This window comes from Manis pentadactyla, chromosome 10 (genome assembly GCF_030020395.1).
Source record: "Manis pentadactyla isolate mManPen7 chromosome 10, mManPen7.hap1, whole genome shotgun sequence".
NCBI lineage: Eukaryota > Metazoa > Chordata > Mammalia > Pholidota > Manidae > Manis > Manis pentadactyla.
In genome coordinates, this window is record NC_080028.1 from 108,048,914 (window position 1) to 108,065,390 (window position 16,477).

Consider the following 16,477-nt stretch of genomic DNA (forward strand, 5'->3'; position numbering starts at 1 on the left):
AGGTTTGGGAGCAGGGACAGCGGCTGGGGGTGAGGACGTTGCAGGCACAGGAGCAGAGGCCCGAAGGCAGAGGTGAGCTTATGTTTTCATGAGCACAGAAGAGCCAGGTGTGGCTAGAGGTTATAAAGGAAAGTGGAACAAAATGACATTAAGAGACAGGCAGAAAGGAAGATCATTCACGGCCTTTTAAAATGTTCTATTCTTTTTGGTATCTATCTACAATTACCTTAAGAACCTTATGTTTATTTGGCTCCCCTCTTCACCAAGTACCCCCCCACAAACCCCATCAGAGTCACTGTCCATCAGCGTAGTAGCATGCTGTAGAATCACTACTTGTCTTCTCTGTGTAGCCTAGCCCTCCCCGTGCCCCACCACATTATACATGCTAATCATAACGCCCCCTTTCTTTTTCCCTGCCCTTATCCCTCCCTTCCCACCCATCCTCCTCAGTCCCTCTCTCTTTGGTAACTGTTAGTCCACTCTTGGGTTCTGTGATTGTGCTGCTGTTTTGTTCCTTCAGCTTTTCCTTTGCTCTTATACTCCAGAGATGAGTGAAATCATTTGGTACTTGTCTTTCTCCGCCTGGCTTATTTCACTGAGCACAATACCCTCTAGCTCCAAGCATGTGCTTGCAGACGGTAGGATTTGTTTTCTTCTTATGGCTGAATTATATTCCATTGTGCATACATTCATCTACTGATGGACACGTAGGTTGTTTCCATTTCTTGGCTGTTGTAAATAGTGCTGCGATAATCATAGGGGTACATCTGTCTTTTTTCAAAACGGGCTGCTGTATTCGTAGGGTAAATTCCTGGGAGCGGTATTGCTGGGTGAAATGGTATTTCTACTTTGAGCTCTTCGAGGAACCTCCATATTGCTTTGCACGGAGGTTGAACGAATTTACATTGCCACCAACAGTGTAGGAGGGTTCCCCTCTCTCCACATGCTTGCCAACGTTTGTTGTGGTTTTTCTTTTGGATGGTGGCGATCCTTACTGGTGTGAGGTGATATCTGATTGTGCTTTTAATTAGCATTTCTCTGATGACAGGCCATGTGGTGCATCTTTTCATGTGTCTATTGGGCACCTGAATTTCTTCTTTGGACAACTGCCTGTTCAGCTCCCCTGCCCACATTTTTATTGGAATACTTGCTTTTTGTTTGTTGAGGTGTGTTAGCTCTTTCTATATTTTGGATGTCAACCCTTCATCGGATCTGTCATTTATGAATATATTCTCCCATACTGGAGGATGCCCTTTTGTTCTGTTGATGGTGCCCTTTACTGAACGGAAGCTTTTAAGCTTGATATAGTCCCATTTGTTCATTTTTGCTTTTCTTTCCCTGGAGAGATATGTTCACGAAGAAGTCGCTCATGTTTATGTCCAAGATATTTTCGCCTGTCCTTCTCTAAGAGTTTTATGTTTTCATGGCTTCCATTCAGGGGTTCGATCAATTTTGAATTTACTTTTGTGTATGGGGTTAGACAATGATCCATGTTTCCTCCTTTTCTGCAGCCATCACCTCCGGCTCTGGAGCAGTGACCCAGACCACCAGCTGTGGGGCCAGTACATCAGGGTTTGGCAGCACCATCTCTGCGCCCTTCACATCCAGGGTGTCAGCAGGCCCCACTGGCAGTGGGGGCTTTGGGACAAGCGTGGCTGCCCCCCACAGCAGCTCCACCACTGGGGCATTTGGCTCTGCGTCAGGACGGAGTGGGAGAACTGGTCTCAAGAACCCTTTCTGGGGATCCTTGAATCCAGACTCCCTGGGTGCAGCTGGCCAGAGCACACCATCTGCTTTCCATGTGGCCAGCACGCAGCAGAACACGCCCGGGTTTTCAGGTGAGATTTGGAATGGGCTCGGTCTGCCGTGCCAGGCGCTGTCTTAAGTGCTGACACAGTCTCCGCTTTCGGAGCTGTATGCTGTGGTGAAGATTTAGATGTTATCACAGAAGTTATCTGTAAACAGCGTCAGGTAGCAGTGAAACCCATAACCGGAGGAGCTATTTAGGTAGTCAGCGGCAGCCTTTCTGAGACAATAGCAAACTGAGGCCATGGCCACAGTTCCAGGTTTGGGAGCAGGGACAGCGGCTGGGGGTGAGGACGTTGCAGGCACAGGAGCAGAGGCCCGAAGGCAGAGGTGAGCTTATGTTTTCATGAGCACAGAAGAGCCAGGTGTGGCTAGAGGTTATAAAGGAAAGTGGAACAAAATGACATTAAGAGACAGGCAGAAAGGAAGATCATTCACGGCCTTTTAAAATGTTCTATTCTTTTTGGTATCTATCTACAATTACCTTAAGAACCTTATGTTTATTTGGCTCCCCTCTTCACCAAGTACCCCCCCACAAACCCCATCAGAGTCACTGTCCATCAGCGTAGTAGCATGCTGTAGAATCACTACTTGTCTTCTCTGTGTAGCCTAGCCCTCCCCGTGCCCCACCACATTATACATGCTAATCATAACGCCCCCTTTCTTTTTCCCTGCCCTTATCCCTCCCTTCCCACCCATCCTCCTCAGTCCCTCTCCCTTTGGTAACTGTTAGTCCACTCTTGGGTTCTGTGATTGTGCTGCTGTTTTGTTCCTTCAGCTTTTCCTTTGCTCTTATACTCCAGAGATGAGTGAAATCATTTGGTACTTGTCTTTCTCCGCCTGGCTTATTTCACTGAGCACAATACCCTCTAGCTCCAAGCATGTGCTTGCAGACGGTAGGATTTGTTTTCTTCTTATGGCTGAATTATATTCCATTGTGCATACATTCATCTACTGATGGACACGTAGGTTGTTTCCATTTCTTGGCTGTTGTAAATAGTGCTGCGATAATCATAGGGGTACATCTGTCTTTTTTCGAAACGGGCTGCTGTATTCGTAGGGTAAATTCCTGGGAGCGGTATTGCTGGGTGAAATGGTATTTCTACTTTGAGCTCTTCGAGGAACCTCCATATTGCTTTGCACGGAGGTTGAACGAATTTACATTGCCACCAACAGTGTAGGAGGGTTCCCCTCTCTCCACATGCTTGCCAACGTTTGTTGTGGTTTTTCTTTTGGATGGTGGCGATCCTTACTGGTGTGAGGTGATATCTGATTGTGCTTTTAATTAGCATTTCTCTGATGACAGGCCATGTGGTGCATCTTTTCATGTGTCTATTGGGCACCTGAATTTCTTCTTTGGACAACTGCCTGTTCAGCTCCGCTGCCCACATTTTTATTGGAATACTTGCTTTTTGTTTGTTGAGGTGTGTTAGCTCTTTCTATATTTTGGATGTCAACCCTTCATCGGATCTGTCATTTATGAATATATTCTCCCATACTGGAGGATGCCCTTTTGTTCTGTTGATGGTGCCCTTTACTGAACGGAAGCTTTTAAGCTTGATATAGTCCCATTTGTTCATTTTTGCTTTTCTTTCCCTGGAGAGATATGTTCACGAAGAAGTCGCTCATGTTTATGTCCAAGATATTTTCGCCTGTCCTTCTCTAAGAGTTTTATGTTTTCATGGCTTCCATTCAGGGGTTCGATCAATTTTGAATTTACTTTTGTGTATGGGGTTAGACAATGATCCATGTTTCCTCCTTTTCTGCAGCCATCACCTCCGGCTCTGGAGCAGTGACCCAGACCACCAGCTGTGGGGCCAGTACATCAGGGTTTGGCAGCACCATCTCTGCGCCCTTCACATCCAGGGTGTCAGCAGGCCCCACTGGCAGTGGGGGCTTTGGGACAAGCGTGGCTGCCCCCCACAGCAGCTCCACCACTGGGGCATTTGGCTCTGCGTCAGGACGGAGTGGGAGAACTGGTCTCAAGAACCCTTTCTGGGGATCCTTGAATCCAGACTCCCTGGGTGCAGCTGGCCAGAGCACACCATCTGCTTTCCATGTGGCCAGCACGCAGCAGAACACGCCCGGGTTTTCAGGTGAGATTTGGAATGGGCTCGGTCTGCCGTGCCAGGCGCTGTCTTAAGTGCTGACACAGTCTCCGCTTTCGGAGCTGTATGCTGTGGTGAAGATTTAGATGTTATCACAGAAGTTATCTGTAAACAGCGTCAGGTAGCAGTGAAACCCATAACCGGAGGAGCTATTTAGGTAGTCAGCGGCAGCCTTTCTGAGACAATAGCAAACTGAGGCCATGGCCACAGTTCCAGGTTTGGGAGCAGGGACAGCGGCTGGGGGTGAGGACGTTGCAGGCACAGGAGCAGAGGCCCGAAGGCAGAGGTGAGCTTATGTTTTCATGAGCACAGAAGAGCCAGGTGTGGCTAGAGGTTATAAAGGAAAGTGGAACAAAATGACATTAAGAGACAGGCAGAAAGGAAGATCATTCACGGCCTTTTAAAATGTTCTATTCTTTTTGGTATCTATCTACAATTACCTTAAGAACCTTATGTTTATTTGGCTCCCCTCTACACCAAGTACCCCCCCACAAACCCCATCAGAGTCACTGTCCATCAGCGTAGTAGCATGCTGTAGAATGACTACTTGTCTTCTCTGTGTAGCCTAGCCCTCCCCGTGCCCCACCACATTATACATGCTAATCATAACGCCCCCTTTCTTTTTCCCTGCCCTTATCCCTCCCTTCCCACCCATCCTCCTCAGTCCCTCTCTCTTTGGTAACTGTTAGTCCACTCTTGGGTTCTGTGATTGTGCTGCTGTTTTGTTCCTTCAGCTTTTCCTTTGCTCTTATTCTCCAGAGATGAGTGAAATCATTTGGTACTTGTCTTTCTCCGCCTGGCTTATTTCACTGAGCACAATACCCTCTAGCTCCAAGCATGTGCTTGCAGACGGTAGGATTTGTTTTCTTCTTATGGCTGAATTATATTCCATTGTGCATACATTCATCTACTGATGGACACGTAGGTTGTTTCCATTTCTTGGCTGTTGTAAATAGTGCTGCGATAATCATAGGGGTACATCTGTCTTTTTTCGAAACGGGCTGCTGTATTCGTAGGGTAAATTCCTGGGAGCGGTATTGCTGGGTGAAATGGTATTTCTACTTTGAGCTCTTCGAGGAACCTCCATATTGCTTTGCACGGAGGTTGAACGAATTTACATTGCCACCAACAGTGTAGGAGGGTTCCCCTCTCTCCACATGCTTGCCAACGTTTGTTGTGGTTTTTCTTTTGGATGGTGGCGATCCTTACTGGTGTGAGGTGATATCTGATTGTGCTTTTAATTAGCATTTCTCTGATGACAGGCCATGTGGTGCATCTTTTCATGTGTCTATTGGGCACCTGAATTTCTTCTTTGGACAACTGCCTGTTCAGCTCCCCTGCCCACATTTTTATTGGAATACTTGCTTTTTGTTTGTTGAGGTGTGTTAGCTCTTTCTATATTTTGGATGTCAACCCTTCATCGGATCTGTCATTTATGAATATATTCTCCCATACTGGAGGATGCCCTTTTGTTCTGTTGATGGTGCCCTTTACTGAACGGAAGCTTTTAAGCTTGATATAGTCCCATTTGTTCATTTTTGCTTTTCTTTCCCTGGAGAGATATGTTCACGAAGAAGTCGCTCATGTTTATGTCCAAGATATTTTCGCCTGTCCTTCTCTAAGAGTTTTATGTTTTCATGGCTTCCATTCAGGGGTTCGATCAATTTTGAATTTACTTTTGTGTATGGGGTTAGACAATGATCCATGTTTCCTCCTTTTCTGCAGCCATCACCTCCGGCTCTGGAGCAGTGACCCAGACCACCAGCTGTGGGGCCAGTACATCAGGGTTTGGCAGCACCATCTCTGCGCCCTTCACATCCAGGGTGTCAGCAGGCCCCACTGGCAGTGGGGGCTTTGGGACAAGCGTGGCTGCCCCCCACAGCAGCTCCACCACTGGGGCATTTGGCTCTGCGTCAGGACGGAGTGGGAGAACTGGTCTCAAGAACCCTTTCTGGGGATCCTTGAATCCAGACTCCCTGGGTGCAGCTGGCCAGAGCACACCATCTGCTTTCCATGTGGCCAGCACGCAGCAGAACACGCCCGGGTTTTCAGGTGAGATTTGGAATGGGCTCGGTCTGCCGTGCCAGGCGCTGTCTTAAGTGCTGACACAGTCTCCGCTTTCGGAGCTGTATGCTGTGGTGAAGATTTAGATGTTATCACAGAAGTTATCTGTAAACAGCGTCAGGTAGCAGTGAAACCCATAACCGGAGGAGCTATTTAGGTAGTCAGCGGCAGCCTTTCTGAGACAATAGCAAACTGAGGCCATGGCCACAGTTCCAGGTTTGGGAGCAGGGACAGCGGCTGGGGGTGAGGACGTTGCAGGCACAGGAGCAGAGGCCCGAAGGCAGAGGTGAGCTTATGTTTTCATGAGCACAGAAGAGCCAGGTGTGGCTAGAGGTTATAAAGGAAAGTGGAACAAAATGACATTAAGAGACAGGCAGAAAGGAAGATCATTCACGGCCTTTTAAAATGTTCTATTCTTTTTGGTATCTATCTACAATTACCTTAAGAACCTTATGTTTATTTGGCTCCCCTCTACACCAAGTACCCCCCCACAAACCCCATCAGAGTCACTGTCCATCAGCGTAGTAGCATGCTGTAGAATGACTACTTGTCTTCTCTGTGTAGCCTAGCCCTCCCCGTGCCCCACCACATTATACATGCTAATCATAACGCCCCCTTTCTTTTTCCCTGCCCTTATCCCTCCCTTCCCACCCATCCTCCTCAGTCCCTCTCTCTTTGGTAACTGTTAGTCCACTCTTGGGTTCTGTGATTGTGCTGCTGTTTTGTTCCTTCAGCTTTTCCTTTGCTCTTATTCTCCAGAGATGAGTGAAATCATTTGGTACTTGTCTTTCTCCGCCTGGCTTATTTCACTGAGCACAATACCCTCTAGCTCCAAGCATGTGCTTGCAGACGGTAGGATTTGTTTTCTTCTTATGGCTGAATTATATTCCATTGTGCATACATTCATCTACTGATGGACACGTAGGTTGTTTCCATTTCTTGGCTGTTGTAAATAGTGCTGCGATAATCATAGGGGTACATCTGTCTTTTTTCGAAACGGGCTGCTGTATTCGTAGGGTAAATTCCTGGGAGCGGTATTGCTGGGTGAAATGGTATTTCTACTTTGAGCTCTTCGAGGAACCTCCATATTGCTTTGCACGGAGGTTGAACGAATTTACATTGCCACCAACAGTGTAGGAGGGTTCCCCTCTCTCCACATGCTTGCCAACGTTTGTTGTGGTTTTTCTTTTGGATGGTGGCGATCCTTACTGGTGTGAGGTGATATCTGATTGTGCTTTTAATTAGCATTTCTCTGATGACAGGCCATGTGGTGCATCTTTTCATGTGTCTATTGGGCACCTGAATTTCTTCTTTGGACAACTGCCTGTTCAGCTCCCCTGCCCACATTTTTATTGGAATACTTGCTTTTTGTTTGTTGAGGTGTGTTAGCTCTTTCTATATTTTGGATGTCAGCCCTTCATCGGATCTGTCATTTATGAATATATTCTCCCATACTGGAGGATGCCCTTTTGTTCTGTTGATGGTGCCCTTTACTGAACGGAAGCTTTTAAGCTTGATATAGTCCCATTTGTTCATTTTTGCTTTTCTTTCCCTGGAGAGATATGTTCACGAAGAAGTCGCTCATGTTTATGTCCAAGATATTTTCGCCTGTCCTTCTCTAAGAGTTTTATGTTTTCATGGCTTCCATTCAGGGGTTCGATCAATTTTGAATTTACTTTTGTGTATGGGGTTAGACAATGATCCATGTTTCCTCCTTTTCTGCAGCCATCACCTCCGGCTCTGGAGCAGTGACCCAGACCACCAGCTGTGGGGCCAGTACATCAGGGTTTGGCAGCACCATCTCTGCGCCCTTCACATCCAGGGTGTCAGCAGGCCCCACTGGCAGTGGGGGCTTTGGGACAAGCGTGGCTGCCCCCCACAGCAGCTCCACCACTGGGGCATTTGGCTCTGCGTCAGGACGGAGTGGGAGAACTGGTCTCAAGAACCCTTTCTGGGGATCCTTGAATCCAGACTCCCTGGGTGCAGCTGGCCAGAGCACACCATCTGCTTTCCATGTGGCCAGCACGCAGCAGAACACGCCCGGGTTTTCAGGTGAGATTTGGAATGGGCTCGGTCTGCCGTGCCAGTCGCTGTCTTAAGTGCTGACACAGTCTCCGCTTTCGGAGCTGTATGCTGTGGTGAAGATTTAGATGTTATCACAGAAGTTATCTGTAAACAGCGTCAGGTAGCAGTGAAACCCATAACCGGAGGAGCTATTTAGGTAGTCAGCGGCAGCCTTTCTGAGACAATAGCAAACTGAGGCCATGGCCACAGTTCCAGGTTTGGGAGCAGGGACAGCGGCTGGGGGTGAGGACGTTGCAGGCACAGGAGCAGAGGCCCGAAGGCAGAGGTGAGCTTATGTTTTCATGAGCACAGAAGAGCCAGGTGTGGCTAGAGGTTATAAAGGAAAGTGGAACAAAATGACATTAAGAGACAGGCAGAAAGGAAGATCATTCACGGCCTTTTAAAATGTTCTATTCTTTTTGGTATCTATCTACAATTACCTTAAGAACCTTATGTTTATTTGGCTCCCCTCTTCACCAAGTACCCCCCCACAAACCCCATCAGAGTCACTGTCCATCAGCGTAGTAGCATGCTGTAGAATCACTACTTGTCTTCTCTGTGTAGCCTAGCCCTCCCCGTGCCCCACCACATTATACATGCTAATCATAACGCCCCCTTTCTTTTTCCCTGCCCTTATCCCTCCCTTCCCACCCATCCTCCTCAGTCCCTCTCTCTTTGGTAACTGTTAGTCCATTCTTGGGTTCTGTGATTGTGCTGCTGTTTTGTTCCTTCAGCTTTTCCTTTGCTCTTATACTCCAGAGATGAGTGAAATCATTTGGTACTTGTCTTTCTCCGCCTGGCTTATTTCACTGAGCAGAATACCCTCTAGCTCCAAGCATGTGCTTGCAGACGGTAGGATTTGTTTTCTTCTTATGGCTGAATTATATTCCATTGTGCATACATTCATCTACTGATGGACACGTAGGTTGTTTCCATTTCTTGGCTGTTGTAAATAGTGCTGCGATAATCATAGGGGTACATCTGTCTTTTATCAAAACGGGCTGCTGTATTCGTAGGGTAAATTCCTGGGAGCGGTATTGCTGGGTGAAATGGTATTTCTACTTTGAGCTCTTCGAGGAACCTCCATATTGCTTTGCACGGAGGTTGAACGAATTTACATTGCCACCAACAGTGTAGGAGGGTTCCCCTCTCTTCACATGCTTGCCAACGTTTGTTGTGGTTTTTCTTTTGGATGGTGGCGATCCTTACTGGTGTGAGGTGATATCTGATTGTGCTTTTAATTAGCATTTCTCTGATGACAGGCCATGTGGTGCATCTTTTCATGTGTCTATTGGGCACCTGAATTTCTTCTTTGGACAACTGCCTGTTCAGCTCCCCTGCCCACATTTTTATTGGAATACTTGCTTTTTGTTTGTTGAGGTGTGTTAGCTCTTTCTATATTTTGGATGTCAACCCTTCATCGGATCTGTCATTTATGAATATATTCTCCCATACTGGAGGATGCCCTTTTGTTCTGTTGATGGTGCCCTTTACTGAACGGAAGCTTTTAAGCTTGATATAGTCCCATTTGTTCATTTTTGCTTTTCTTTCCCTGGAGAGATATGTTCACGAAGAAGTCGCTCATGTTTATGTCCAAGATATTTTCGCCTGTCCTTCTCTAAGAGTTTTATGTTTTCATGGCTTCCATTCAGGGGTTCGATCAATTTTGAATTTACTTTTGTGTATGGGGTTAGACAATGATCCATGTTTCCTCCTTTTCTGCAGCCATCACCTCCGGCTCTGGAGCAGTGACCCAGACCACCAGCTGTGGGGCCAGTACATCAGGGTTTGGCAGCACCATCTCTGCGCCCTTCACATCCAGGGTGTCAGCAGGCCCCACTGGCAGTGGGGGCTTTGGGACAAGCGTGGCTGCCCCCCACAGCAGCTCCACCACTGGGGCATTTGGCTCTGCGTCAGGACGGAGTGGGAGAACTGGTCTCAAGAACCCTTTCTGGGGATCCTTGAATCCAGACTCTCTGGGTGCAGCTGGTCAGAGCACATCCTCTCCCATCCACATGGCCAGGTCAAGTCAAAACACGTCTGGTATTGCAGGTGAGATTTCTAATGGGCTCTGTCAGCAGTGGCTGTTGCTGTTTTAAATGCTGAGATATTCTCCGCCTTTGGAGCTGTACACTCTGGTCCAGATTTAGATGTTGTTACAGACGTTATGTTTAAAGAGAATCAGGTACCAGTGTAACTCATCACCAGAGGAGGTATTTAGGTTGTTAGCAGCAGCCTTCATGAGATAATAGGAAACTGAGACAATGGCCCCAAATCTAGAGTTGGGAGCTGGGCCATCGGGTGGAGTTGAGGACTTTTCTGGGACAGGAGCAAAGGTGCCACGGCAGAGACGAGCTTATATTTTCATGAGCAGAGAAGAGCCAGTGTGGCTAGAGGTTTAAAAAGGAAGGTGGGATAAAATGACATTAAGAAACAGACTGAAAGGAATTTCATTCACGGCCCTTTAAAATGGTGTTTTTTTTTTTGTTAAACTACAATTACCTTAAGAACATTATGTTTATTTGGCTCCCCCCTTCACCAAGTATCCCGCACAGACTCCATTAGAATCACTGTCCATCAGTGTAGTAACATGCTGTAGAATCACTACTTGTCTTCTCTGTGTAGCCTAGCCCTACCCATGCCCCCCCACATTATACATGCTAATCATAATGCCCCCTGTCTTTTTCCCTGCCCTTATCCCTCCCTTCCCATCCATCCTCCTCAGTCTCTTTCTGTTTGGTAACTGTTAGTCCATTCTTGGGTTCTGTGATTGTGGTCCTGTTTTGTTCCTTCAGTTTTTCCTTTGCTCTTATACTCTAGAGATGAGTGAAATCATTTGGTACTTGTCTTTCTCCACCTCACTTATTTAACAGAACATAATACCCTCTAGCTCCATCCATGTTGTTGCAAATGGTAGGATTTGTTTTCTTCTTATAGGTGAATTATATTCCATTGTGCATATGTATCAAATCTTTTTTATGCATTTGTCTACTGATAGACACTTAGTTTGTTTCCATTTCCTGGCTGTTGTAAATAGCACTGTGACAAATATTGGGGTGCATCTGTCTTTTTTCAAACTGGGCAGCTGTATTCTTAGGGTAAATTAGTTGGTTTGGAATTCCTCGGTCAAATGTATTTCTATTTTGAGCTTTTTGAGTAACCTCCATATTGCTTTTCACAAAGGTTAAACGAATTTACATTCCCACCAACAGTGTAGAAGGATTTCCCTTTCTCCACAACCTCACCAACGTTTGTTGTTGTTTGTGTTTTTGATGGCGGCGATCCTTACTGGTGTGAGGTGATATCTCATTGTGGTCTTTATTGGCATTTCTCTGATGACAAGCAATATGATGCATGATTTCATGTGTCTATTGGCCATCTGAATTTCCTCTTTGGAGAAGTGTCTGTTTAGCTCCCATGCCCATTTTTTAATTGGAATATTTGCTTTTTATTTGTTGAGCTGTGTTTGCTCATTATATATTTTGGATGTCAACCCTTAACCAGATCTGTCATTTATGAATATATTCTCCCATGCTGTAGGATGTCCTTTTGTTGTGTTGATGGTGTTCTTTACTTTACAGACGCTTTTAAGCTTGATATAGTCCCATTTGTTCATTTTTGCTTTTGTTTCCTTTGCCTGAAGAGAGACGTTCAAGAAGAAGATGCTCATGTTTATGTCCAAGAGATTTTTGTCTGTCTTTCTCTAAGAGTTTTATGGTTTCATGGCTTAGATTCAGGTCTTTGATCCATTTCAAATTTACTTTTGTCTATGCATTAGACAATGATCCATGTTTCTTCCTATTTTGCAGCCATCACCTCGGCCTTTGCAGCTATGACCCTGACCACCACCAGCGGGACCAGTACCTCAGTGTTCGGTGGCACTACGTTAACGCCCTTCACGTCCAGGGTGTCAGCAGGGCCCGCTGGCAGTGGAGGTTTTGTGATCAGTATGGCTGCCCCCCACAACAGCTCCACCACTGGCTCATTCAGATTTGGGTCAGGACGGACTGGGAGAACTGGTCTCAAGAACCCTTTCTGGGGATCCTTGAATCCAGACTCCCTGGGTGCAGCTGGCCAGAGCACACCCTCTACCATCCACGTGGACAGGACACTTCAGGACACGTCTGAGATTGCAGGTGAGATTTGGAATGGGCTCGGTCTGCAGTGCAAGGCACTGTTTTAAGTGGTGAGACAGTCTTCGCTTCTGGAGCTGTACCCTCTGTTGAAAATTTAGATGTTATCACAGAAGTTATCCATAAACAGTACCAGGTAGCAGTTTAACTCATGACTGGATGAGCTATTTAGTTAGACAACGGCAGCCTTTTAGAGACAGTAGAAACCTGAGGCCTTCGCCGCAGTTCCAGAGATGGGAGCAGGGACAGCAGCTGGGGGTGAGGACATTGCAGGCACAAGAGCAAAGGCCCGAAGGCAGAGATGAGCTTATGTTTTCATGAGCAGAGAAGAGGCTGGTGTGGCTAGAGGTTTAAAAAGGAAACTGGGGTAAAATGACATTAACAGACAGGCAGAAAAGAAGATCATTCATAGCCTTTAAAATTTTTTTTCGTTTTTTGGTATCTATCTACAATTACCTGAAAAACAGTAAGTTTACTTCGTTCTCCCCTTCCCCAAGTACCCCACACAAACCCCATTAGTGTCCCTGTCCTTCAGCCTAGTAAGATGCTGTACAGTCACTACTTGTCTTCTCTGTGTAGCCTAGCCCCCCCGTTCACCCCCACATTATGTATGCTAATCATAATGCCCCGTTTCTTTTTCCCTGCCCTTATCCCTCCCTTCCCACCCATCCTCCTCAGTCCCTTTCCCTTTGGTAACTGTTAGTCCATTCTTGGGCTCTGTGATTCTGATGCTGTTTTGTTCCTTCAGTTTTTCCTTTGTTCTTATACTCCAGAGATGAGTGAAATCATGTGGTACTTGTCCTTCTCCACCTGGCTTATTTCACTGAGCATATTACCCTCCAGCTACATCTATGTTGTTTCAAATGGTAGAATTTGTTTTCTTCTTATGGCTGAATTATATTCCATTGTGCATATGTATCACATCTTTTTTATCCATTCATCTACTGGTGGACACATAGGTTTTTTCTTTTTCTTGGCTGTTGTAAACAGTGCTGCGATAAACATAGGGGTGCATCTGTCTTTTTCAAACTGGGCTGTTGTATTCTTAGTGGAAATTCCTTGGAGTGATATTCCTGGGTCAAATGGTATTTCCTTTTTGTGCTTTTTGAGGCACCTCCATATTGCTTTCCACAATGGTAGAACAAATTTACATTCCCACGAACAGTGTAGGAGGGTTCTCCTTTCTCCACAACCTCGCCAACATTTGTTGTTGCTTGTTTTGGATGGTAGCTGTCCTTACTGGTGTGAGGTGATATCTCATTGTGGTTTTAATTTACATTTCTCTGATGAGAAGCAATGTGGCCCATCTTTTCATGTGTCTATTGGCCATCTGAATTTCTTCTTTGGAGACCTGTCTGTTCAGCTCCCCTGCCCATTTTTTAATTGGATTATTTGCTTTTTGTTTGTTGAGGTGTGTTAGCTCTTTCTATATTTTGGATGTCAACCCTTTATCGGATCTGTCATTTATGAATATATTCTCCCATACTGGAGGATGACCTTTTGTTCTATTGATGGTTTTCTGTACTGTACAGAAGCTTTAAAGTTTGATATGGTCCTATTTGTTCATTTTTGCTTTCCTTTCCCTTGCCTGGGAAGATATGTTCATGAAGGCACTCATGTTTGTGTCCAAGAGATTTTTTCCTGTTGTTTTCTAAGTGTTTTATGGTTTCATGACTTACATTCAGGTCTTTGATCCATTTCAAAATTACTTTTGTCTATGGGGTTAGACAATGATCCATGTTTCCTCCTTTTTTGCAGTCATCACCTCGGCCTTTGCAGCTATGACCCTGACCACCAGCAGTGGGACCAGTAGCTCCATGTTTGGCGTTACCACCTCATCGCCTTTCACGTCTGGGGTGTGAGCAGGTCCCGCTGGCAGTGGGGGCTTTAGGATGAGCATGGCTGCCCCCCACAGCAGCTCCACCACTGGGACATTCAGCTTTACGTCAGGACGGACTGGGAGAACTGGTCTCAAGAACCCTTTCTGGGGAGGGTTGAATCCGAACTCCCTGGGTGCAGCTGGCCAGAGCACACCCTTTCCCTTCCACATGGCCAGCACGCCTCAGAACACGTCTGGGATTGCAGGTGAGATTTGGAATTGTCTCGGTCTGCAGTGCAAGGCACTGTTTTAAGTGCTGACCCAGTCTCTGCTTTTGGAGCTGTATGCTGTGGTGAAGATTTAGATGTTATGACAGAAGTTATTCATAAACAGCATCAGGTAGCAGTGTAACTCATGACAGGAGGAGCTATTTAGGTAGACATTGGCCACCTTTCTGAGACAATAGCAAACCGAGGCCACGGTCACAGTTCCAGAGTTGGGAGCAGGGACAGCGGCTGGGGGTTAGGATGTTGCAGGCACAAGAGGAACGGCCCGAAGGCAGAGACGAGCTTATGTTTTCATGAGCAGAGAAGAGGCCGGTGTGGCTAGAGGTTTAAAAAGGAAAGTGGGATAAAATGATATTAAGAGACAGGCAGAAAGGAAGATCATTCATGGCCTTCAAAAATTTTTTTCTTTTTTTGGTATCTATCTACAATTACCTGAAAAACAGTAAGTTTACTTGGTTCCCCCCTTCCCCACGTACCCCGCACAAACCCCATTAGTATCCCTGTCTGTCAGCCTAGTAAGATGCTGTACAATCACTACTTGTCTTCTCTGTGTAGCCTACCCTCCCCGTTCACCCACACATTATGTATGCTAATCATAACGCCACCTTTCTTTTTCTCTCCCCTTATCCCTCCCTTCCCACCCATCCTCCTCAGTCCCTTTCCCTTTGGTAACTGTTAGTCCATTCTTGGATTCTGTGATTCTGATGCTGTTTTGTTCCTTCAGTTTTTCCTTTGTTCTTATACTCCAAAGATGAGTGAAATCATGTGGTACTTGTCTTTTTTCGCCTGGCTTATTTCACTGAGCATATTATCCTCCAGTTCCATCTATGTTGTTTCAAATGGTAGGATTTGTTTTCTTCTTATGGCTGAATTATATTCCATTGTGCATATGTATCACATCTTTTTTATACATTCATCTACTGGTGGACACGTAGGGTTTTTCCTTTTCTTAGCTGTTGTAAACAGTGCTGCGATAAACATAGGGGTGCATCTGTCTTTTTCAAACTGGGCTGTTGTATTCTTAGTGGAAATTCCTTGGAGTGATATTCCTGGGTCAAATGGTATTTCCTTTTTGAGCTTTTTGAGGTACCTCCATATTGCTTTCCACAATGGTAGAACAAATTTACATTCCCACGAACAGTGTAGGAGGGTTCTCTTTTCTCCACAACCTCGCCAACATTTGTTGTTGCTTGTGTTTTGGATGGTAGCTGTCCTTACTGGTGTGAGGTGATATCTCATTGTGGTTTTAATTTCATTTCTCTGATGAGAAGCAATGTGGCCCATCTTTTCATGTGTCTATTGGCCATCTGAATTTCCTCTTTGGAGACCTGTTCAGCTCCCCTGCCCATTTTTTAATTGGATTATTTCCTTTTTGTTTTTGAGGTGTGTTAGCCCTTTCTATATTTTGGATGCCAACCCTTTATTGGATCTGTCATTTATGAACATATTCTCCCATGCTGTACGATGCCCTTTTGTTCTGTTGATGGTGTCCTTTACTGTACAGAAGCTTTAAAGCTTGATATGGCCCCATTTGTTCATTTTCGCTTTCCTTTCCCTTGCCTGGTAAGATATGTTCATGAAGAAGTCACTCATGTTTGTGTCCAAGAGATTTTTTACTGTTGTTTCCTAAGTGTTTTATGGTTTCATGACTTACATTCAGGTTTTGATCCATTTGAAATTTACTTTGTCTTTGGGGTTAGACAATGATCCATGTTTCCTCCTTTTTTGCAGCCATCACCTCGGCCTTTGCAGCTATGACCCTGACCACCAGCAGTGGGACCAGTAGCTCTGTGTTTGGCGTTACCACCTCATTGCCCTTCACGTCTGGGGTGTGAGCAGGCCCCGCTGGCAGTGGGGGCTTTAGGATGAGCATGGCTGCCCCCCACAGCAGCTCCACCACTGGGACATTCAGCTTTACATCAGGACAGAGTGGGAGAACTGGTCTCAAGAACCCTTTCTGGGGAGGGTTGAATCCCAACTCCCTGGATGCAGCTGGCCAGAGCACACCCTTTCCCTTCCATGTGGCCAGCACGCCTCAGAACACGTCTGGGATTGCAGGTGAGATTTGGAATTGTCTCGGTCTGCAGTGCAAGGCACTGTTTTAAGTGCTGACCCAGTCTCTGCTTTTGGAGCTGTATGCTGTGGTGAAGATTTAGATGTTATGACAGAAGTTATTCATAAACAGCATCAGGTAGC

At 45.9% G+C, this 16,477-nt stretch overlaps 2 protein-coding genes across 3 annotated transcripts in view; one reads left to right on the forward strand and one right to left on the reverse strand.

Annotated features, from left to right (window-relative positions):
• Positions 1-10,354: 10,354 nt before the first annotated feature.
• The window catches only part of LOC130685052 (eukaryotic peptide chain release factor GTP-binding subunit ERF3A-like), a 28,710-nt gene continuing 22,587 nt past the window's right edge, over positions 10,355-16,477 (reverse strand). The window contains exon 4 of one of the 2 annotated variants that reach the window (XR_008999486.1): positions 10,355-10,432. The gene's annotated coding sequence lies outside the window, so the exon portion shown is untranslated. The remainder of the gene's footprint in view (positions 10,433-16,477) is intronic. The other variant, XM_057508243.1, reaches the window with a different exon arrangement.
• LOC130685056 (putative nuclear envelope pore membrane protein POM 121B) lies at positions 13,534-16,116 on the forward strand. Its single transcript, XM_057508259.1, has 2 exons — positions 13,534-14,260; positions 16,013-16,116. Exons 1-2 carry the CDS (start codon positions 14,068-14,070, stop codon positions 16,114-16,116), a joined length of 297 nt encoding a protein of 98 aa, XP_057364242.1. The 5' UTR covers positions 13,534-14,067.